We start from the raw sequence: 23,102 nt of genomic DNA on the forward strand, positions 1-23,102 counted from the left end.
TGAGCTGGGTTAGGAGAGATGAGCTGAGAGAAAAGGGGACGAAGCAGACCGAGGCTGGGCATGGAAGATGTGCAAGCATGAAGTAAAGGGGAGCTGGGCCAAGCAGACGAGCCACCGCAGCAGCTCTATCCTTTCCCTGGGCGCGCCTGAATTACCAGTGGGCATCTGTGGGCTCAGGGAGGCGAGAAGGGGAGCAGGGCATGGAGAAGACCTGCCGTGTGCGCATGGGATGGCGAGGAGGTGGTAAAGGCATGTTCTGTAATTAAAACACGGGAAGCAAGATTTCACTGTTGGAGTTCCTGTCACTGGGCGCGGAGGAGAAGGGAGCTCAGGCAGCGCTGCAGTTGCGGCCGCTGACGCTGGAGTGTGTGTCTTGTTTTTCCAGCCACAAAAAGTACAGGGCCGCCCTGAAGAAGGAGAAACGAAAGAAACGGCGACGGGAACTCGCTCGACTGAGAGACTCTGGTAATGGACTTACTTATCTTGTTTTCTGTGTATCAAATTGCCCCCGCGACTCCCGTCCAAGTACTGTTTCTAGTACATAGTTGCTTGTGGCCACGATCCCTCAAAAAGTTGTTAGACCCATATCAGAAACAATGGTAAAAGTACTTACTCAAGAGGGGGAAGAAGTCATGGTGAATCATCACCCACTGATTACGTGGAAGTATTTATAAAGTATCTAATATTACAGGTGCAGGCATCATGAATTACAGCAGCTAGCACAGCCTTTGCACATAGTAAGTATTCGGCAAATATTTTTCTTTGTAAAACCAGCAGGATTCGAGGGGTTTAGACATTTTGCAAGTTTTTCTCAAACTACACTAACGTGAGAGACCCCTTGTTGATCTTATTTACATACATACAGATGAAATTAATTATGAAACTTACTTGGTTTTTGGTTTGGCCGCACTCCGTGGCATGTGGGGTGTTAGTTTCCGCACCAGGGAGGGACCTCATGTCCCCTGCAGTGGAAATGCGGAGTCTTAACCACTCGACCGCCATCCCTATATCTACATTTATGTAATGTTAGGGATGATGGGAAACATATGCACAGGACATTAATATGGTACTGAGTGGAGTTTGGAATGCTACTACTACTATTGCCATGTGGTTATTTATCACTTTTTCTTCCTATTAAAATACTGTGGGAACCTTCATCTGTACTGGCGGTGGTGTCATTTGGCCCTCACATGGCAGAATCTAATGTTTGTTTATTAAACCTACCTGTTTAATGACCTTAGTTGTAAAGTTATATAGTAGTAATAAATGCACATGGCAGCACTGAAATCACACAGGAGTGCTGAGTTATAACGGTTTGTCATGTACATTAACCAGAGTATGCCTAATAAATTATCCTGGACAATTCTTGAAGTCCACAGACCATGGCCTCAAGGAACCAGGATTTTGGGGCCTTGAGAAAAATAGCCATAGAGGTTTTGTTTATCATTAGAGTTGCCCAGAAACTGTTTGAGTAGCAATACTTGGGATATTTAGAAAGGAACAGTGCATTCCCCTGCAGCCTGTATTGCTATCTCTTTTTTAATTCAAAACTGGTCCCACTTGAGACAGGATAAAACATCAGGGATAAAAGGAGAAACAGGGTAGATTGGCATTATTGATGCCCTTAGTAATTCCCTACCCCCTTTAAAGTTCTTGGTTTCCTTACTATGCTGACCTGTTTTCTTGTAACATGCCCCAACTTTTTAAAAGTCTTTCTCTTTTTCTTTACACACTTCAATTCCAATGCATTGCATTGATATTTTTTATTCCCTTTTAACTTTGTAGAGTGCATTTGGAGTGAGCCTCTATGAGCAGGCAAGTGGATGTGTCCTTTGGCAGTTTAGTCAGTTGAAGGATGCAGCTCACTGGTCTGCTCATGATTATGTATCGTTAATGGCAGAGCCACAATGAAGCACTTGCCTCTGGATGACTGCTGCTACTTTGGCCTACTCCAGCTCACAATTTTTTACTTGGAATACTGTGGTCAACCAAACACTGCTGTGGGTTGTAGCACACTTGGATGGCCAAACATTACCCAGAAGACTACAATACAGAAATATTCTGTAAGAATTGCTCTAGAGTGAATTGGCAAGTGATTGGTAGAAATTTCTGGATTATCAACCTCTCTATTACAGGTGGCTTCTTTAGCACCCAATTCTACTTGAAATAACCTGAAATAAGCTGCATTACCAGAAATTAAGGTGACATGAAGGAAAAAAGGAAGCTGGAAAACTGTAGAATGACTCCATATATACTTACATGTATAATACAGTTAGATACACACTTGCCCCTTGAACAGCGTGGGTTTTGAACTGCGCACATTCACTTATATGTGGATTTTCTTCAGTAGTAAATACTGTTGTATTATGTGGTCTGCAGTTGGGTGAATCCAAGGATGCAGAACTGCTGATATGTAAGAACTGTGAATGTGGAGGGCTGACTTTAAAGTTATACATGGATTTTCAACTGCATGGAGGGCCAGTGCCTGTAACCACTGCATCGTTCAGTGATTCAGTACTGTAGTTATCTAGGACTAGGTGAGCCTTTGGTTAGACCTATACTTAATATGGGCTTCCCAGGTGGCTCAGACAGTAAAGAATCTGCCTGCAGTGTGGGAGACCCAGGTTCGATCCCTGAGTCGGGAAGATCCCTTGGAGAAGAGAATGGCTACTCACTCCAGTATTCTTGGTTCGAGAATTCCAGGGACAGAGGAGCCTGTCGGGCTATAGTCCATGGGATCAAAAAGAGTTGGACGCGACTGAGTGAATAACACTTTTCACTTTTTAAATACTTAATGTATGTGACAGACAGTATCTTTTTCCTTTTAGCCTGAGATCTTCTGTTATAGTTCCTTAAGATCACTTCAGTTTTCCTCCTTTTTTCTCCCCACAAATTTAAATTTTGAGAAGAGGATATACATTTTTATTATATTAGGACTTATTTTCCCGTGTTTTTATTTTGAAAATGTTCCAATGTACAGAAAGTCGAAATTTACAGTAGACATCCATGATGTATAGTAGATATCATGAACCCTTTGCCTAGGTTTGTCAAGTGTTAACATTTTGCCTTACTTTCTCTGTATATAGATAGACACATATGTACAAATTTTTTCTGAACCCTTTGCATGTCAGTTGCATATACGTAGCCCTCACCCCTAAATACTTAAGCCTGCATCCCTTAAGAATAAGGCCACAATACTAAACAAATAAAGGAATAGTAATTCAGCAATATGATATACAGACCATACGAAAACTTTCCCAGTTCAAGTTTGATTATTTTGAAAAGCTCAAGCCAGTTGTTTTGTGGAATGCTCTGCATTCTAGATTAGTATGTCTTCTCCTGAGTAGCTTCAGGTACACTCCATGGAAAAATACTACACGGCTGATGCTGTATAGCTCTCATTGCATACATCTGGGGGCCTCTCATGTCAAGTTGTTCCACCCCTAGTGATACGAAGTGTGGTCAAAGTGTTGCCAATCAGATGGCTCCACTGTAATAGATATTTCCCCCTTTGTAATTAGTATTCATCTGTAGGCTGGTATTTTGAGATAGTGTAAATAAATATCCTCTTCCCAACAGTTAGTTCCTACAGTGGGGTACAGCAGTGAGGACTATTCTACTTAAGTCTTTCTACATTTTTCAGTTGCCATTCTTCTATAAAGATGGATATTCCCTCCCATATCTCACCATTTTAGGGGGTATCAGTTTAATATGTTAATCTGCTACCATTATTGTTCTTTTCAGTGTTCACATTGTTCCAATTTGGGCGGCTGGGGCCCTTTATTGTTAGAAAGTTTTAAAAAGAGGTTTGTACCATAATTGTAAAGATAAAAAATTGTATATAATTTTTTCCCTGTATTATTGACCAAGGCTTTGTAATACACGGATAGAGTCCTAAAACATTTACATTCCTTCAGGACTCTCACAGAAGGAAGAGGAAGAGGAGGCAGTGGCAGATGCTTTGACTGAAGAACAAGAAGAAGAAGAGAGGCTGTTGGAGAGAGAGAGGTCAGCATTGATTGAAGCTCTTTCTGCAAGCCCAGTTCTTTTACTGGAATATTCTAAGTCTTCACTAACTAGGACAGGTCTTCTTTACACAATCTTATACAAAATAGATCTTGTAAAATACCCTGGATAAGCTGTTTAAATCTCTAGTTGATGGGCTGAAACAAGATGTTGTCTTTAAAAAAAGTTTTTTCACTCTTTTTGCTAATTTGTAAATGTTTTTTGAAAAAAAAAAAAAAAAAATTCAGATAATTAGTAAGTGTAAACAGTGAAAAGACTTCAATAAACTCCACATACCTAAAGATAGCCACTGTTAAGAAGGTAAGAAAGAAACTGTAGATGAATATATATATATATTTCTTTCATGGGATGATATTTATACATATTTTTCTATAGATTGCTTTTTTCCACTAAGTGTATAGGACATTTACTTCAGTGTTGCTACAAAGATCTAATTCAACCATTTCAGTAGCAACACAGTCTCCATTGTATGACTAGCATAATTTATTCCCTATTCATAATTTATAGTTCTCTACTGATGAATGTTTAGTTCTTGAAATAAATATTGTTTACTGTTAAATCACATTCACTTACCATGGTACTATTAATTTCCTGTCATTTACTATTTGTTATTTATTTACACTCAGGCTTTTTACTATTATTAAAAAAAGTTGCAGCGAGTATCCATGATTATATATCCTTGGTATTGTCCTATTATTTCCTTAGAAAAATGCTGAGAGGAAAAGTGCATATAAAATGCACTTTTATGCAGGTAGAAAGAGTATCCCGGGTTGCAGTTTGCCACCTTTCCAAGAGTGAATCAAGGTGCCCATCTCTGTATACTGTCACTCACAATAGGCATTATCAATTCTTAAAACTCCTATAGTAAAAAGTTATTTCTCATCATTTCAAATGTACATTTTAAAAAAACTTTCATTAGAGTACAGGTGGTTTACAATGTTGCATTACTTTCTTCTGTATAGCAAAGTGAATCAGTTGTATGTATACTTATATCCACTCCTTTTTTAGATTCTTTTCCCATATATGTCATTATAGAGTATTGAGTAGAGTTCAGATATATACTACTTAATTTGTAGGTTGAGTATCTTTTTATATAATATCCATTTGTAGATGGCTTAAACCTTTCTCTTTGGGGATACATTTTTTTTGTTATGTAGGCAGTGTTATTACTTGATTAAGGTTATTATTCCTATATCTGTCATGTGTGTGATGTATATGTTCTTCGTTTGTCATCAGTCCTAACTTAGATTCTAGTAGTTACTTAATTTGATTTCCATGTTGTCAATTTAATCATGATATCTGGCCTTGCTGTCTGACTTTAAAAGGCCTTCCCCAGCACAAGATGACAAAAATATTCTGCTCTTTTTTTATTTTGGTATTTTTCAGGAAGTGTTTTGTTTTCTGGGCTTTTTTAAAAAGTGGTACACAGTAATAGGAATTTGCTTAATGCTACTCAACTGTACACTTAAATGGTAAGTCTTATATATACTTTGCCACAACAAAAAATAAATAATATTTTAAAGGAAAAAAAACTTGATAGTCCCTCTCTAGCTAGTTAGTGTGTTCACTGGTAATGTTGCTTCTTTTCTTGTAATTAATTCCTATTACCTACCTAAGCACATAAGTAGGTGGAAGTATCAAAATGCTGGGGGAAAAAAAAAGGTAGTAGTGACGGGAAACATGGAGTTGGATTCAGCCAGATCTGCATTCCATTCTTGGCCCTGCTACTTACTAGCTGTATTCAAGTTGCTTAATCTCTCTAAGCTTTGATTTCCTCACCCTAAATAGGAACATAAACAGGGACTTCCCTGGTGGTTCAGTAGTTAGGACTCCCTGGTTGGGGAACTAAGATCCTGCATGCTGCATGGCGTAGCCAAAAAATATAATAATAATCATAGTGCCTACTACATAGAATTGAGCAGATTGAATGAGGTTAATTAGGTGGTAAGTGTATAGTGCTTAACATAGTGTGAGCAAATAGGAGATGCTATAATAACTCTGGTTGTTCTTATTAGAGATTTCTGTTATGATGAAGATAACATGTATATCATGAAATAGGGAAGTCTTTTTTTTTTTGCTTCCCCATTTACTTAGGTGCTTCTTTTAAATCGCATACATGTGTCTTTGTATTCCATTAATATTTGTTTATTCCTGTAAGAGTTGCATAATACTTTACTGTTGAAAAGCAGGATAATTATTTGAAAATACTGCACTTCATGAATCAGAGTTCTGCACACTGAAACATCTACATATACCCCATGACATACACAGAAACGCTGGCATATGCAACATGCCAGTCTCTACCATGGCTAAAAGATGGGTTCCTGGAATCTGTAATAGGAAATGGAATACTTTCTCCCATCGAGTATTTGAAATTGTGATTGGGTCCCCAGACTAGACATAAAACCTTATTTAACTCCTGATGTCTTTGAAGTAATATAGCACAGTTTCTCATATTTCATTTTCCTTTTACAAATTCAGTGGGACAATATACAGTCTAGGTTTGAAACACCAAATTGGCTAATAAAGTTTTGAAATATAACCTGTCTTTAAGTTGGAAACTTGTAGTATTGGATATCTGAGATACCATTGTAATACAAGATCACTCTTTATAACTGGTCATTTCTAAGCATAAACTAGACACTGACTCATTTTTTTTTAACTCCTTGTCATCTTTTCTTAAAACCTGTAGCTTTATTTTAAAGACGTGATCACAATATAGTTCTCTTTTGCTTGAGGCAAACCAAGTCTCTGAACAGTAAAGAGTAGCAGTCCAAGGGTTTAGAGCAGGAGATACCAGGTTTTTGTCATGCTACAATCCTGCGTTTGGCACTTTCAAAATGCATGGAATAGGAAGGGTAATACTTTCTGAATTAAAAGCTGGATGTTACTCCCTTATTGGCACCCAAAGGTTCGTGACATTTGTACAGGAGACAGGGGTCAAGACCATCCCCAAGAAAAAGAAATGCAAAAAAGCAAAATGGCTATCTGAGGAGGCCTTACAAATAGCTGTGAAAAGACGAGAAGCGAAAAGCAAAGTAGAAAAGGAAAGATATACCCATTTGAATGCAGAGTTCCAAAGAATAGCAAAGAGAGATAAGAAAGCCTTCCTCAGTGATCAATGCAAAGAAATAGAGGAAAACAACAGAACAGAAAAGACTAGAGATCTCTTCAAGAAAATTAGAGCTACCAAGGAAACATTTCATGCAAAGATGGGCTCAATAAAGGACAGAAATGGTATAGACCTAACAGAAGCAGAAGATATTAAAAAAAGGTGGCAAGAATACACAAAAGAACAATACAAAAAAGATCTTCATGACACAGATAATCACGATGGTGTGATCACTCACCTAGAGCCAGACATCTGGGAATGTGAAGTCAAGTGGCCTTAGGAAGTATCCCTATGAACAAAGCTAGTGGAGGTGATGGAATTCCAGTTGAGCTATTTCAAATCCTAAAAGATGATGCTCTAAAAGTGCTGCACTCAATATGCCAGCAAATTTGGAAAACTCAGCAGTGGCCACAGGACTGGAAAAGGTTAGTTTTCATTCCAGTCCTAAAGAAAGGCTATGCCAAAGAATGCTCAAACTACTGCACAGTTGCACTCATCTCACATGTTAGTAAAGTAATGCTCAAAATTCTCCAAGCCAGGCTTCAGCAATACATGGATCGTGAACTTCCAGATGTTCAAGCTGGTTTTAGAAAGGCAGAGGAACCAGAGATCAAACCAGAGATCAGAACATCTGCTGGATCATCGAAAAAGCAAGAGAATTCCAGAAAAACATCTATTTCTGCTTTATTGACTATGCCAAAGCCTTTGACTCTGTGGATCACAATAAATTGTGGAAAATTCTGAAAGAGATGGGAATACCAGACCACCTTACTTGCCTCTTGAGAAACCTGTATGCAGATCAGGAAGCAACAGTTAGAACTGAACATGGAACAACAGACTGGTTCCAAATAGGAAAAGGAGTACGTCAAGGCTGTATATTGTCACACTGCTTATTTAACTTCTATGCAGAGTACATCATGAGAAACACTGGGCTGGAGGAAGCACAAGCTGGAATCAAGATTTCCGGCAGAAATATCAATAACCTCAGATGTGCAGATGACAACACCCTTATGGCAGAAAGTGAAGAACTGAAGAGCCTCTTGATGAAAGTGAAAGTGGAAAGTGAAAAAGTTGGCTTAAAGCTCAACATTCAGAAAACGAAGATCATGGCATCTGGTCCCATCACTTCATGGCAAATAGATGGGGAAACAGTGGCTGACTTTATTTTTTGGGGCTCCAAAATCACTGCAGATGGTGACTGCAGCCATGAAATTAAAAGATGCTTACTCCTTGGAAGGAAAGTTATGACCAACCTAGACAGCATATTAAAAAGCAGAGACATTACTGTGTCAACAAAGGTCCATCTAGTCAAGGCTATGGTTTTTCCAGTGGTCATGTATGGATGTGAGAGTTGGACTGTGAAGAAAGCTGAGCGCCGAAGAACTGATGCTTTTGAACTGTGGTGTTGGAGAAGACTCTTGAGAGTCCCTTGGACTGCAAGGAGATCCAACCAGTCCATTCTGAAGGAAATCAGTCCTGGTTGTTCATTGGAAGGACTGATGTTGAAGGTGAAACTCCAGTATTTTGGCCACCTGATGCAAAGAGCTGACTTATTTGAAAAGACCCTGATGTTGGGAAAGATTGAAGGTAGGAGGAGAAGGGGACGACAGAGGATAACATGGTTGGATAGTATCACCAACTCAATGGACATGAGTTTGGATAAACTCCGGGAGTTGGTGATGGACAGGGAGGCCTGGTGTGCTGCGGTCATGGGGTTGTAAAGAGTCGGACACAACTGAGTGACTGGCTGAACTGAAACATCACTGTGGCCAACCTAAAGAGAAAGCTAAAGTGTCATTGTTTGTCTAAAGATGTTACAGTTAGGAAATATAGAAGTAATGATTTTACACTGTTTCCCTCTAGGAGGATAGTTGCTAAAATGCAGTGCTTTTCCAAGATCACTACTCATGTATCCTGGTCCTCTTACCTCCACTTAACTGCTTTCTAGAAAATAGCTTTCATGGTACTTTCATCATTCGCAAAATGTCATTTTACTTTCATATATGTGTGGATGTATTTGTGGATTAGCGCCCATTCCTTTTATTTGATCACATCATTACATCAATAGGCAAAAATTACATGAGGAATGGTTGCTGCGGGAGCAGAAGGCACAAGAAGAATTCAGAATAAAGAAGGAAAAGGAAGAAGCAGCTAGAAAACGGCAGGAGGAACAAGAGGTATGGTATTAATCAGATAACCAGTTAACTAACTAGTTAACCAAAACGACTCTCAGTAAGAGTTACATACCTTGAACTTGAGAAACCAGATGTTGGGGCTTCTCTGGTGGTCCAGTGGCTAAGACTCTGTGCTCCCAATACAGAGGGCCTGGGTTTGGTCCTTGGTCAGGGAACTAGATCCTGCGTGCTGCATCTGAGACCTGGTGCAGCCAAATAAAAAAGGGGGAGGGATGTTATTTATTTTACTAATGTTAACATTTTTCATTTATTTGCCCCATTTGGCAAATGTTTTAAAAACATGAGTCTGAAAAAAAATTACCTTTCGTCTTTTTATTTTTTTCCCTCTGTAAAGAGAAAGTTAAAGGAAGAATGGGAAGAACAGCAGAGAAAAGAGAGAGAAGAGGAGCAGCAGAAGCTACAGGAGAAGAAAGAAAGAGAGGTGATTCCTGTCACAGGAGGATAAACGCACTGCGTATCCTCTTAGTGGGTGGATGGGGCGTATGATGGGGTGGAAGAATAAGCTATAGGCATATCAGGGTTTGAGCTTGGTTTGTTCTTTAGAAAGAGTCATGTTTTTAGTTTAGATATACACTAACATTTTCTTATGATGCTTTTCTCTGGATGTTTGCTGTGGCAGATGCCTTAAATTAAGGTTTTTTCCCCCAACTCTACCTATCTTATCCTATATACTAGGGATTGGCCAGCTTTTTCTGTAAAGGGTCAGAGTAAATATTTCAGGCTTTGTGGTCTCTGTTGAAAACATCCAACAGTCCCAGTGTCCCATGAAAGCAGCCATAGGTAACATGCAAATAAAGGGTTGTGGCCAAATTCCAATAAAACCTTATTGTTTTATTGATAAAAACAGGAAGCTGACCCCTGCTTTACACTTTGTACCACTCCACAGCAGACGGTGTTTTTCTGAGGTTTTGTTGTATATGGGTTGACTTACTATTGGGTGAATACTGTTTTTTATAGTTTCCACCTTTGTTTGATTCATAAGAGACTTCACTGCTTTGGACATGTCACCAAGAACTAATAGATTGAAAGAAATCATGAGCTCAAGTATCGAGAGATTAGGAAATATTTTTTGTTATTAAGTTTTGACTTCTTTTCTAACTTGTGCTCTAAAGGCAGTTGTAAGTAACACCGTTGCTCACACGAAAAAAGAATCTTAAGGTATTTGTACATATCTGTATCTTCTAGGATTGTTTTTAAAGATTGCTTTGGTCTATTTTGCTGCTATTCCTTAACAGTGCATTTATTTCAAAGATATCACAGCTCATCTTTCCTTCACTGATTCATCAGGATGTATCTTTTCTGTGATATTGCTACATTTGAATAGCATAAAATTGGGTAATCACCTGTTGGTGGGAAAAATGCATTTGTTTACATCCTAGTCATAATGGGGTAGAAGCAACCTTTGTTTCTTGTGTCTCAGGCCATCAGTTAATTCCAATGTAAATTTTAAAAACCCTTACTTGAGTACTGCTTTCCAGATGAGGCAAGATCATGCTAGGTTTTTAGGGGGCAGGAAAATTGTTTGGAGCGTGTCATATTTTTTTTTTTTTTTAGAGAGTAATAAATTTCTATTTTAACAGTGGAATGTTTTTCAATTGAGGTCTTTTCTGGCACCAGATAAATGCTAAAGTTTTTGTTTCAAAGAAAGTCTGGTGAGACATAAGGAGAAATGGGTAAAATGAAGTCAATTCTAAGCATATATAAAGGGATCTGCATTCTGAGTTTTCTGCTGTGAGCTAGATAGATGCTTCTCTGGGATTGGAGATAGGGCAGCTATAAAGATCTGTATTCATTGCGTTCGGTTTCTTGATGGGGAAACTGAATGATAAGTAACCAAAAAGATCATTTTAGGTGCTTTAAGGTAATGGTATGTGGTATAAAGAAAGAAAGCAGGTCACATGACAGACTGATTGCGGTAGGAAACTACATCTTTCAATTGATTGCCTGTCAAGGAAGACTGCTCTGAGGAGGTGCCGATGCGTGAGCTGACAGCTGAGTGTAGAGATCTTGGGGAGAAGGGTTCCAGGCAGATGCAGGGAAGTCTGAGCCTGGAGCTGAAAGGAGGTCAGGGTGCCTAAATCCTAGAGACCAAAAAGAGGACAGTGGCAGAGGTGGGCCCAAGTTCAGGAGAGTAGGCAGGGTCATTCATGTAAGGCCTCCTGGGTGGGAAGGAGGAGTTTGGATTTTACCTGAAGTGTCATGGGAAGCCATTAAGGGGTTTTGAAGCAGGGACTGACTTCATTTAATTTATATCTTTACCTTTAACAGATCGTTCTAACTTTTGTATAAAGAATAGCAGGTGGCGGTTGGGAGTGATGACCAAGGAGGCAAGAGTAGAACTGTGGTGACCAGTTAGAAGGCTGCTGCTCCAAACAGGACATGATGGTGGTTTGGATGACAGTTGATGCTTAATACAGAGAAGTACACAGATTTGTAATGAGTCGTGGCAGTTAGCGGAACTCTAGCTAGTAGGCTGAATGGGCAGGAAGGGGAAAGGAGGAGAAGAGAATTCAAGCCATCTGTTTTTAATTTGAGCATGTAGGCACATGGCAGCTCTGTTTGAGATGAGGCATTTAGATGGGTGAGGGGTAGGGAAGAGTAGAGTTCCATTTTGAGCACATTGAGTTACTAAGGACCCTTACATGGCCAGGTAGTTAATCAAGTAAGCAGCTAGACATATGAGTCTTCTATGTATTACTTTAAGGAGCTAGGGAAAAGTCTGTCAAACATAATTTAAAGCTTATTTAAATGCCAAGGAGGTAAAATTTTACTGGCATAGTGCAGAACTGTGATACTGCCTTATCAGAAAGTTTGAGATTTTTCATCAATCCCAGTTCCTACTGTTCATATCATAATGTAGCATCTGCTAAGTGTTTGTGATGTTTCAGCTACCATTGTCTTTTATGATATTCACTAGTACCTCACCTTAAAAATTAGAATGTGGAGTGTATGTTCAAATCTGCTAAATATTACTCTTACTGAAACTATTAGAAGACTATGTTTTGAAATGTTAGCTGTTTAATGTCCTAGTTGAATGAAGATTCTCAGCTGTATGTCTTTGAAAGCTTTTCAGAAGATCGTGCTATAGAAAGCAAATTACAACCTGAAGCCTTTTGTGTGATGGGTTTTTTAAAATTGTTATACATGAGATTCTTAACCAGATAAACCAGATATGACTTACCTGACTTCGAGGTTTTCATTAGTCCTATGTTTGCACCATTTGTAGGAAGCTGTGCAGAAGATGCTGGAGCAGGCTGAAAATGAGGTATTTTCAAAACCTTTCATTAACAATTTGAGGCCAATGAACATTTCTTTAAAAACACTACTTCCAGTAATGTTAATTTTGTGGTAAGTTACGTAGATCCCATCTGAATGTGGGATTCACATCTGAGGCTCTGTGATTTGTACAACAGCAACAACAAAGAGAATTGATGAACAAAAGCAAAAATCACCCCTGTGGACTGGACTTGTTTATAGTCCTTAAAGAATGTATAATCAGCCTCAAACATTTTTACACCCAGGTGGATGTTTTAACTTGATTCAGAGTAAATCAAGGGATAGTTCCCTAACAAGTCCTTTGACTCTTTTCAGAATCGATGGACAGAAGGGAAACCTTGGTGAGTGCTCCTGGTAGCCGAGGCAATGCCTGATGCTGGACAGTGCCCAGGAGCCAGGAGAGACACATAGCCCCTATCTCATGACAGTTGTTTGTAGAGTCTCGATTGTGTGGCACAACTTAAATGTGTATATTTTTACAGGAATCTGTTTTTATTTTTGACTGAAATATTTGAATACCTTTTAAACATTTAATTCTTTGTGGATTTTTACATCAAATAAAGTTACGGTTATTTTCAACAGTTGGAAAATGGTGCCACATGGCAAAACCCAGAACCACCCACGGAATTAAGAGTAATGGAGAAAGATCGAGCTAATTGTCCATTCTACAGTAAAACGGGAGCGTGCAGATTTGGAGATCGGTAACCAATTTTGTTTTATTGTGTCAGAGTTAAGTGACTCAAAACATTAAGGTTTCCAAGTTCCCATTTGGGGAGCGGCACGGGCTGGAGTTTGAAATGTTCACGTTCAGTCAGGCCTTTGCTATGTTCTTGCTGCTGCTCTAGTTCCCCAAGCTGGGTGTCCCCTGCTCCCTGACACCCGCCTCCCCGCCTGCCCTGGGTGGGTTGGTCCAGTTCTCTGGCAGGGCTTCCTTTTCATTCCTCCCACAGCTGTCTGAGGACCTTTCACTTTTGTTTTCTTCCTGCGCTTGAATTGGTCCACATGGGTGAACTGGGATGAGGAAATCTATTTCAAAAGACTGGAGCAGCCTGGCTTTATTTTTTGAATGGAAAACACTGTGCATGAAGGAGGCTTTAAAAACTGGCATGCCCAAAGGGATGTCTATGAAAGACAGGATCTGAGTGAGCAGAGAAAAATTCTAGTGCACATTCTCAGTCTGCTCTGATTGAGGAACAGACGCAGGGTTCAGCATCTGGCTTTAATGGCTATAGCAGTGAGAAAGTTACTTAAGCCCTTAGTGCCTTAGATTCCTCATCTGTAAAATGGATATTAAAAGTAGTACCCCCCACCCCAAGGCAGTTGTGAGGCTGAAATGAGTGAATTCAGGGAAGGCAGGTCTACAGGTCAAATGTGGCAGGCCCATGGCAAGCGCTGAGTGTTTGCTGATAATTTCTTTTTGTTACTGTTGCCATTATTCTCTGAGACCCTCTGGTTCCCTGCCTCTTTTGGATCAATGATTTTAAAACAGGACATTCACCTAGAAAACTAAGTGTTGATGTTTTGATTCATTTAGCAAATATTTAAATATCAACTGTATGGCAGGCAATGGTGATTTTTATAATTTGGCTTGTTTATGAATGAACAACTTAACGTGGATACATAATTCATAATGGTGAATAAATCCATCTGAGGCAAAATCTAATTATTTTCATTCTGCACAAGAAAAGATCTAATTATATCTTAGTGTCCTATTCATCATAAAAAGGGATATGAATTGGCAAATTCGTATGTATTTAATGAGAAACTGTATGTTGTCTCTCGTGCTTATTTTATTCATAAAACTATACATGCTGTAAGTTTTATTTCCTTCTTTGAAAATATGAACCTTCTCTAGCTTTCTCTTTTAAAATTTAAGCCATCACATCATTTTACATTTTTTAAGAACAGTGGTTCTCAACCCTGGATTCCGACTAGAATCATCTAAAAAGCTTGAAAAAAATTACGTCTTATCTCAAATTAAGTAAATCAGAGTTTTTGAGACTTGGGCACCCTAATTTTTGAAATGTGCTCAGGTATTTGTAATGTGCCCCAGGATTGAGAGTCACTGATACAGGATTTGTGACTCCTTTTATGTTTTATAGTTGGGATGCTATATGCCCAGAATATATGTGAAAGTATTCACAGAATCTGGTCAGTAGTGAAAGCCTCCTCTTGAGGAACTGGGCTTCTTAGGAAAAGGAAGAGAGAAAGACTTTATCCCCCTTCGTACCCTTAGAAATGTTTCCCAAATGTATGTTTAATTTCATCAAAGCAGTAATGATTGATGTAAAACATCCCCACCAAAGAAAAAAATGTACAGCGAATTACCTTTGAAAGACAACTGAGACTCAATATGAGTTCACATTTGCATTGGCAGTGGGAGTGGGGTGGGGGTGGTTGTTGAACCAAATTGTATGTAAAGTTTCAAAGCTGCAGAATTCCTCATTTATGATATATCTCAAACATTTCCTTACATGTGAAGGCTTGCAGTCATTGGATTCTGGATTCTTCTTCTGTTGGGCATAGGTGAGAGAAGGGAAGATGTCCTAAATGGTTTCAGGAAATTGGTTGACAGGACTTAATTGTGAAAAGGGGAATGGACTGTCAGGCTCTCAAAACTCAGCCCTGAGAGCCATTTCAAGGAAATATTGACAGTAGTCAGATTAGTTTGTGAAGATTTCTTAATATTTTCATAGGCATGTGACATTTCACCATCACAACTCTCAAAAAAAGTATGAGATTGATTTGGATATTTTTATCACTCAGGTGATGAGTTGTGAAATAAGATTCCGTGAAACTAGCAGTTACTAAATCTAGTACCGACCCTTCAAACAAAGATGCTGCTCCCCTTTCACAGAGAGCTCCAGTGTCTTGCTCAAGATCATACAACTGTCCTTCTCTGTTGAGTTCTGTCACACATTCACATAACCTAAGCATCTCTTTGGTTGCTTTGTTTTTGTAATTAGTATAGAATTCAATTCTAGAACCTTTCTGGAGTTGATTTTTCTTAGAGTCACAGCTTGGAGGGGAGCTCAGGGTTTTTTTTTTTGGTCCTTAAAGAACATAATCACTGACGAAAAGTAAAATTCGTTGACCAGTGAGTATACCTCACTTGTTTCCAGAAGTGATTTAAAGAAGGCTCATAGTCTACTACACAGTTTAATAAAATAAATAGAAAGCAAGGAAAGGAGAGGTGCATTACTGTGAATGTACAGTACATTTGACTTTGGAGTTGTATTCATCCCATGCAACAATGAGCTTTGTAGTTTTTACCAAAAAGGAAATGAGTGGGATCTCTGGAAAGACAGATTTTCTAGGCATCAGAGTCTAAATGTTTTCCCATAGAATACTGTATAAAGATACTGAGTAGGAAGGTGGACAGTAACTTTCATGGATATTTTATTAACAGTTGCATATGTAATTTTCATGAGAATATTTCTCACAAAAAATAATCAGAGCCTAACTTTAGTGTGTAACTTTATTCTATAAAGAACAAAAGTAGTGAGTGCCTGGATTCTCCCCTGAGAAGAGAAAAAGAGGCATAGTCAGTTCTACCTGAGGGGGCATTTGGAGACCCATGCCATTTATTGGCTGACCTTCTAGTTAAGGTAATGTCCAACTACCTGATTTTGTGGTAGTCTTACTTGATTCAAGGATCTGAGTAATGGGTAAATAATAATAATAATAATTATTAATGGGTAAATAGCATGGCCTAAACCAGGAGTCCCTAGACGTGACTGACCTTAAGGACCACGTATAGAGTTACTTTGAAAACATGGGTTCCCCACTCTTTAAGGTCTGAACAGATTGGTCTAGGGCAGGACCTAAGAAATCTCAGCTCTTCCCAGGTGATTCTAAGAATCACACGGGTTTGGGTATCACAGCTTTAGACTGCCTTCTCAAGTGTCCCTTGTCTTAGCTGAATTTTCAGCATAAGCTGTAGGGTGGCCTTAAATACACTCAGACTATGTGGACTGTCTCCAGGCCAAGTGGGATTTTCCCCTAGATGGGGACTTTGGCACTGTTCTAAAACTCACAAACATTCATTTGACATCCTGGGTACTAGAGCCCAGTTCATTCAGATATAAGAATCCCATGAGGATTTTAACCTTGTTAAATTGGTTTCTCATTTAATTCTGTATGTGCTTCATACTTGTAAAATTCTGGTTCTGCTAACACTGCCAACCAGGTTGATTCCTTGTTCTTTTTTCTGTGGGCACTTGTCCTTGGGAAGATGGATCTCATAACTAGGTCTTTGGCTGAATAATTAGGAGAGTCCTTTGAAAACTAGAAAATTTCACATTAATGAGCACTGATTGCACATTTCTGAGTTGGGCATGTTATGTGCAAGGCATTCTATGTGCATTGTCTCAACCAGGTATACAGATGTATGTTACAGACAGTGGAAAGTAAACATGAGTTAAACATTCATTTCAGGGCCATTGTTTTTTTTTTTTTCCCTAACACTTGCTTTGTTCTTCAACTTTTTTTTCTTCAAGAGTTCTTGGGATTTTTTTCCTAAAAATTTTGTTGTAATTTTTAAGCTAGAAATTTAATCAGGAAAATTTGATGATTTGGAATCTTAAACTGTATTTTTTCCCCTCTTCATTTTATTCGAGGAGAAAGAAGTAAATAAGAAAGTAAACTCACATGAAAGATTTTTTTGTAAAAAATTACTCAGTTACAACCCAGTCTAACTTAAACTGTGAAAAGAAAATTGTTCTTCACAATGGTCAACCTCCTTCATAAAAGAGAAATTCTTTAACATTTAGCACATCATATAACACATAAGGGGAGAAGGCAATGGCATCCCACTCCAGTACTGTTGCCTGGAAAATCCCATGGATGGAGGAGCCTGGCAGGCTGCAGTCCATGGGGTTGCCTGAGGGTCGGACACGACTGAGCGACTTCACTTTCACTTTCCACTTTCATGCATTGGAGAAGGAAATGGCAACCCACTCCAGTGTTCTTGCCTGGAGAATCCCATGGACGGAGAAGCCTGGTGGGCTGCAGTCCATGGGGTCGCACAGAGTCGGACACGACTGAAGCGACTTAGCAGCAGCAGCAGCATAACACATAAGCAGTGGACTGTCAATTAGCTCAGATCTCTGGGATCTTCTCTCCCCTGCCATGTAACTTGTGTGCTTTTCTAGGCCTCACTTTCCTTCTTTCAAAGTGGAGAAAATACTAGCCGTGGCTGTCATAACAGGTTGTAAGGATCAGAGGAAAGAATATAAAAATGCCATGAAAACTACGAAGTGCATTCCATTTAGCTAAAACTCTCAGAATACTCTGTTCTCTAAGTGTTGGGTTTGTTGGTGACTGTATGGAATCAGGATTGCACTGTTCTCACGTCCTGAGTCCCACGCATGGTATCTCTGTGCCTGTCATCACTGTCTGTCATGCCCACACAGCTCCTCTTTCCATGTGCTTCCATGTCTGTAAGGCTTTCTGAATTTCAGTAAAAGGCAGCTAAAATGACTCCTGAACTTGGAAATAATTCCCAACTGTACATTTTAATGAGATCCAATATATAGGTCAGCTGTAGAACAGTTTTGTTAAGTGTTGATATTTAAAGTCTGAATGAGATTTGTCATCTTACAGTTCAGTCAAAACAGCTAAGTTGCTCAAGTCTTGATCTCACAGTTTAATGCAGGTATCTTATCTGTAATTTCTCACCATTGGACTGCTGAAGTTTTTCCTTCATATGCAGGTGTTCACGTAAACACAATTTCCCGACATCGAGTCCCACCCTTCTTATTAAAAGCATGTTTACAACGTTTGGGATGGAGCAGTGCAGAAGGGACGACTATGACCCTGATGCAAGCCTGGAGTACAGCGAAGAGGAAACCTACCAGCAGTTCTTGGACTTTTATGACGATGTGCTCCCTGAGTTCAAGAACGTGGGAAAAGTGATCCAGTTTAAGGTGGGCACGAGCAGTACACGTGAAGGAGGCACTGGGAAAGCGAGGGTGCAGGCTCTGCCTGTATGTCATGTCCACACATAAATATATATGTATATATTTTATGGCACACATATATGTGTATGTGCCCATCTGTCTATATGTATGGGCTTCCCAAGTGGTGCTAATGGTAAAGAACCTGCCTCTCAATGCAGGAGACATAGGAGATGTGGGTTCAATCCCTGGGTCAAGAAGATCCCTTGGAGGAGGACATGGCAACCCACACCAGTATTCTTGCCTGGAATCCCATGGACAGGGGAGCCTGGCGGCCTACAGTCCATAGGGTTGCACAGGGTCAGACAGACTGAAGTGACTTAGCATGCATGCACATGTATATGTGTGCTGTGGGTATTGGGTCTATGTAGATAGGGGTGCCCATGTCTGTGTGTATTTGGAATGCAAAGGATTTGCCCAGCCTCAGGAGAGTGCTGATCTATATGATGAAGGAGGGAGAACAGGATGGAAGGGCCTCAACTGGGTCTTTCATGTTTTATGTATTTAAACATGCTCAGTCAAAAATGGAAAATGTTAGTATTAAATCTGGGTGATGTATATAGGGGCTGATTACTAGTCTCTGTATTTTTTTTTCTTTTTTTTAATAGTCTATTTTTATGTATGTGTGAAACATTTCATATCTTTGAACAAAAAAAGGATCAGGTAATTGCCTGCAACACTGCCATGTGCTGAAGTATGCCTTAAATAGATGTGAGCATGGGGTAGTATCTTAATTTTGAAATTTTTGATTGATAACACCTTATGGTAATGTTGGCCTGGACAGAAGTACGTATGATGACTGGAGGGCTTCTTTTCCTTAGGTTTTTGTCTATTTTTTTTTTTTTTTGTAAATCAGTTCTTCATTGCTCCTTAGGTCAGCTGCAACTTGGAACCTCATCTGAGGGGCAATGTGTATGTTCAATATCAATCGTAAGTATTCTGAACATAAACATCTTCACATTTTGTCACAGTACAGTGTTGTGACTTACATTGACATGTGGGATTTTTTTTTTTATAGCTTGTATATGCATGGTTGTTTTTTTGTTTGGCCACACTGTGGGGCATGCAAGATCTTAGTTCCCTAACCAGGGATCGAGCTCATGCCACATGCATTGGAAGCTCAGAGTCTTTAAACCACTTGAACAGAGAAGTCCCTGCATGGTATTTTTAAAAGTGTAAATATTAGGAGCTGATCCAGAAATATAGAAAGGATTAGACAATTATATATTTGTATTTCACTCTTTGTATACTTAGAGTTTTTAATCTTTTACAATATAGTGAATTTTTTACTTATATAATTTTAATAATTAAAACACAAACCGAAAAGGGATAACCAGAATAGAGAACAGAAAAGTATAAATCGAAAGAGCGAGAAATTAAAGCCCCAAATAATTTCAGTGTGCATTTTGCCTGCTAAGAGAGCAGTTAGTGTGTCATTTCTGCTCGTCCATGCTGTTTGCCTGCGCAGCGCCATGGCTAATGGGGTAAATTAACCATTGTAATAGGAAGGACAGTGATCTGAGCTGAGAAAGAACAGGCGCTGACAGTGGAAAACACTTCTGCATTTTTTATGGTCCAGTCTTTTGGTTTAAGAAGCTTTGACTCAAGCTGGTTTCCATGCATCAGAATCTCTGAGAGGTTAGTTTAAAACAAAAAAAAGTTCCTGAATAAATTGCGAGCTTCAGGAGCTTGAATGCTGTAATGAGGACTCCCTAGGTAGCACAGAAGCAGTGAGCTTGGTGGCCCTCTGGTAAACAAATACAAGAGTTAGTTAACAATAGGATTAATCTACATATTAGAAAGTTACTCTAATAAAGTTACATCCTTTGTGGTTTAAAGGGAAGAAGAATGCCAAGCAGCCCTTTCTCTGTTTAATGGACGGTGGTACGCAGGACGACAGCTTCAGTGTGAATTCTGCCCAGTGACCCGATGGAAAATGGCAATTTGTGGTAAATACAACATGATTTTTTTTTCCCCAACTGTTTCACTGTCATATAAAGTGATATTCTTGGGGGCAGAGGGGAAAGCAACCTTTTAAAGGAGTGGAGATTAGCTTTTGCCTCACCTGGTAGGTGAACAGAGATCAGATATATAAAGTACATCACATTTTAGACCTGTAACCGACCTTGTGGGTCACTTTATGGATGCAGTGACTAGGGGCACAGTGTATAGGTGACAAGGTCAGTGCTCAAAGTCCTAGGCTCTGCAGGAAGCCTGAGAAGTTGTGTCTGTTCATTGACTCCTCACTTGAGCTGTTTTTTCTCCCCATCTTTATCCCTAATGAACCTTGTCAGCTTTGCCACCTAAAACATTACCTGTAACACTTCCTGCCTTATTGAAATACAAGCTTTTGTGCCTTAGAGATTGATTATAGATTTGGAACCTGGTCAAGGCACATTCAATCAGACTGACTCATCAGATAGTGGCTGCCGAATCAGGAAATGAGTCAGTCTTTGAGTAGCTGGCAATTTTGAAGGGGTCATTCTGTTGTGATTTCTATCAAATAGGCTTAGCCAAACCATTTATTGTTGAAGTGCCCCGGAAGCTATGAGAGGAGCTGCCAGTGCCTTCGGGGGCCACTTCCCTTACCCTTTGCTTCACTTCGCTTTATACTCGCTTGCTTAAAACCTCCTATTTCAAAATCTGTAATTTATAAAGTCTGAATCTTTGGCAAACCTGGTCTTAATGGATGCTCTCACTTAAAAGTCATGTGAAGTGGGGGGTGGGGCTGGGGGAGGTACCGCTTCCTAGCCGCGCCAGCAGCAGAGGAAGCCCACGCTGATGTAGGGAGGCATTTAGAATTCCTTGCTTTGGCAGGCCAGAAGAACCATTATGCCTTGAAGACTTTGGGACTGAAAGAGATGGCTCTGTTTTCTCCATGAAGGCAGTTACTTTTGTCAGTTCCCAGGAATCCAGTGTGATTTGAGTGAGGTGCTTCTGAGTGTGACTAGTAATTACTGAGCATTTTTTGTGTCTTTATTATTGGATTATTGGCCACACAAATCAAATATGATTATATATCATCTTTGGAGAGATGTCTGTTCAGATACTTTGCCTATTTTTCTTTTGTCTTTTTATTATTGAGTTGTAAGAGTTCTTTGATATATTCTACAGACAGGTCCCTTATTGGAGATATGATTTGCAAATAGTTTCTCCCATTATATAGATTGTCTTTTCACTTTGATGGTGTCCTTTGAAGCACAAAAGTTTTTAATTTTGATGACTCCCGATTCATCTATTTTTTCTTTTTTTTTTTGCTTGTGCTTTGGTATCATATCTAAGAATCCATGTCAGCCCATGCCATGAAGATTTACTTGTATGTTTTCTTCCAAGAATGTCTAGTTCCATAGCTTACATTTAGGACTCTGACCCATTTTGACTGACTTTCTGTATATAGTGTGTGGTGTACAGGTATTTCATGTTTAACTCTTTTACATATTTAGATAATTTACCGCTTTTTCAAAAAAGTTTTAAAATCTTCAAGGGATCTCTAAACTGTGCAAGTAGATTGACAAAAATCTTTTGTATTAAAAGCACCTGATAAACTTAAAGCATTAGGCCAGTGTTTATCATCTTCTTGAGATGTAAGAAAATACAGGATGCTCTACTTACAACATGCTCTTTATTTTAGCCAGTGGTTCTGTCCTCCCACCACCATGCCCTCAAAGCATGCTGCCACCAGGACTGCCGACCAAGGCTGTTTCTTCAGTGTTAGTTAGGGATCTACATTGTCAGTCAGCAGGATGGTAAAACAATAGAAAAAATAATAAATAGTATGGTTGCCATTGGTTGGGTTGCACTCTACACCATAACCCAGTAGGGGAATGGGACATTCTGGTTAATTAAAAGTTCTGATCTATTACTTTTCACAGTGCCTTTTGTTAGAGCATTTAATATTTCTGAAATTCAGGGAACCCAAACTGTGAGATCAAAGTATGTAAGGAGAAACTAGTCGTATCACAAGCGAACATGAGAAATGTACCTTGTGAAAAGGATGTAGTGCCAGCAGTAAAGGCTGTTTCCTCACTGTGCCATTGCAGGTTTATTTGAAATACAGCAGTGTCCCAGAGGGAAACACTGCAACTTCCTTCACGTGTTCAGAAATCCCAACAATGAGTTTTGGGAAGCGAATCGAGACATCTACCTATCTCCAGATCGGACTGGCTCCTCCTTTGGGAAGAGCTCAGAGAGGAGGGCGAGGCACGACTACTACAGCAGCAGGAGGAGGAGGAGGAGGAGGAGGAGCCCTGGGCTGGCCCACTCCTACAAGAGGAACGGGGAGGCCGACCGGAAGAGGAGGAGTAGTCACGGGGCCAAGAAATCTCACAAACACAGGTCCAGAAGCCGGGGAAGGCACAGTTCCCGAAGCAGAGGAAGAAAAAGGGACCGCTTCCATGGTCGGGGCAGCCGGAGCCACAGCCGCAGGAGCCGCAGCCAGAGCTCCTCCAAGTCCAGGAGCCGTGGCGGGAGGAGGTCAGGGAGCAGAGACTGAACTCTTCAGAGCCCCAAATCCAAATAAACTTACTGTGTTTTTCA

At 39.6% G+C, this 23,102-nt stretch overlaps 1 protein-coding gene across 1 annotated transcript; it reads left to right on the forward strand.

Moving 5' to 3' along the window:
- Nucleotides 1-21: 21 nt before the first annotated feature.
- Nucleotides 22-23,102, forward strand: ZRSR2 (zinc finger CCCH-type, RNA binding motif and serine/arginine rich 2). The gene is made up of 11 exons (XM_044936972.1): nucleotides 22-243; nucleotides 386-465; nucleotides 3,918-4,008; nucleotides 9,207-9,315; nucleotides 9,668-9,754; nucleotides 12,560-12,598; nucleotides 13,192-13,310; nucleotides 18,323-18,536; nucleotides 19,441-19,496; nucleotides 20,406-20,515; nucleotides 22,607-23,102. The coding sequence occupies exons 1-11, from the start codon at nucleotides 68-70 to the stop codon at nucleotides 23,056-23,058; spliced, it is 1,533 nt and encodes a 510-aa protein (XP_044792907.1). The 5' UTR covers nucleotides 22-67; the 3' UTR covers nucleotides 23,059-23,102.

Source organism: Bubalus bubalis, chromosome X (genome assembly GCF_019923935.1).
Source record: "Bubalus bubalis isolate 160015118507 breed Murrah chromosome X, NDDB_SH_1, whole genome shotgun sequence".
NCBI classification, from domain to species: domain Eukaryota; kingdom Metazoa; phylum Chordata; class Mammalia; order Artiodactyla; family Bovidae; genus Bubalus; species Bubalus bubalis.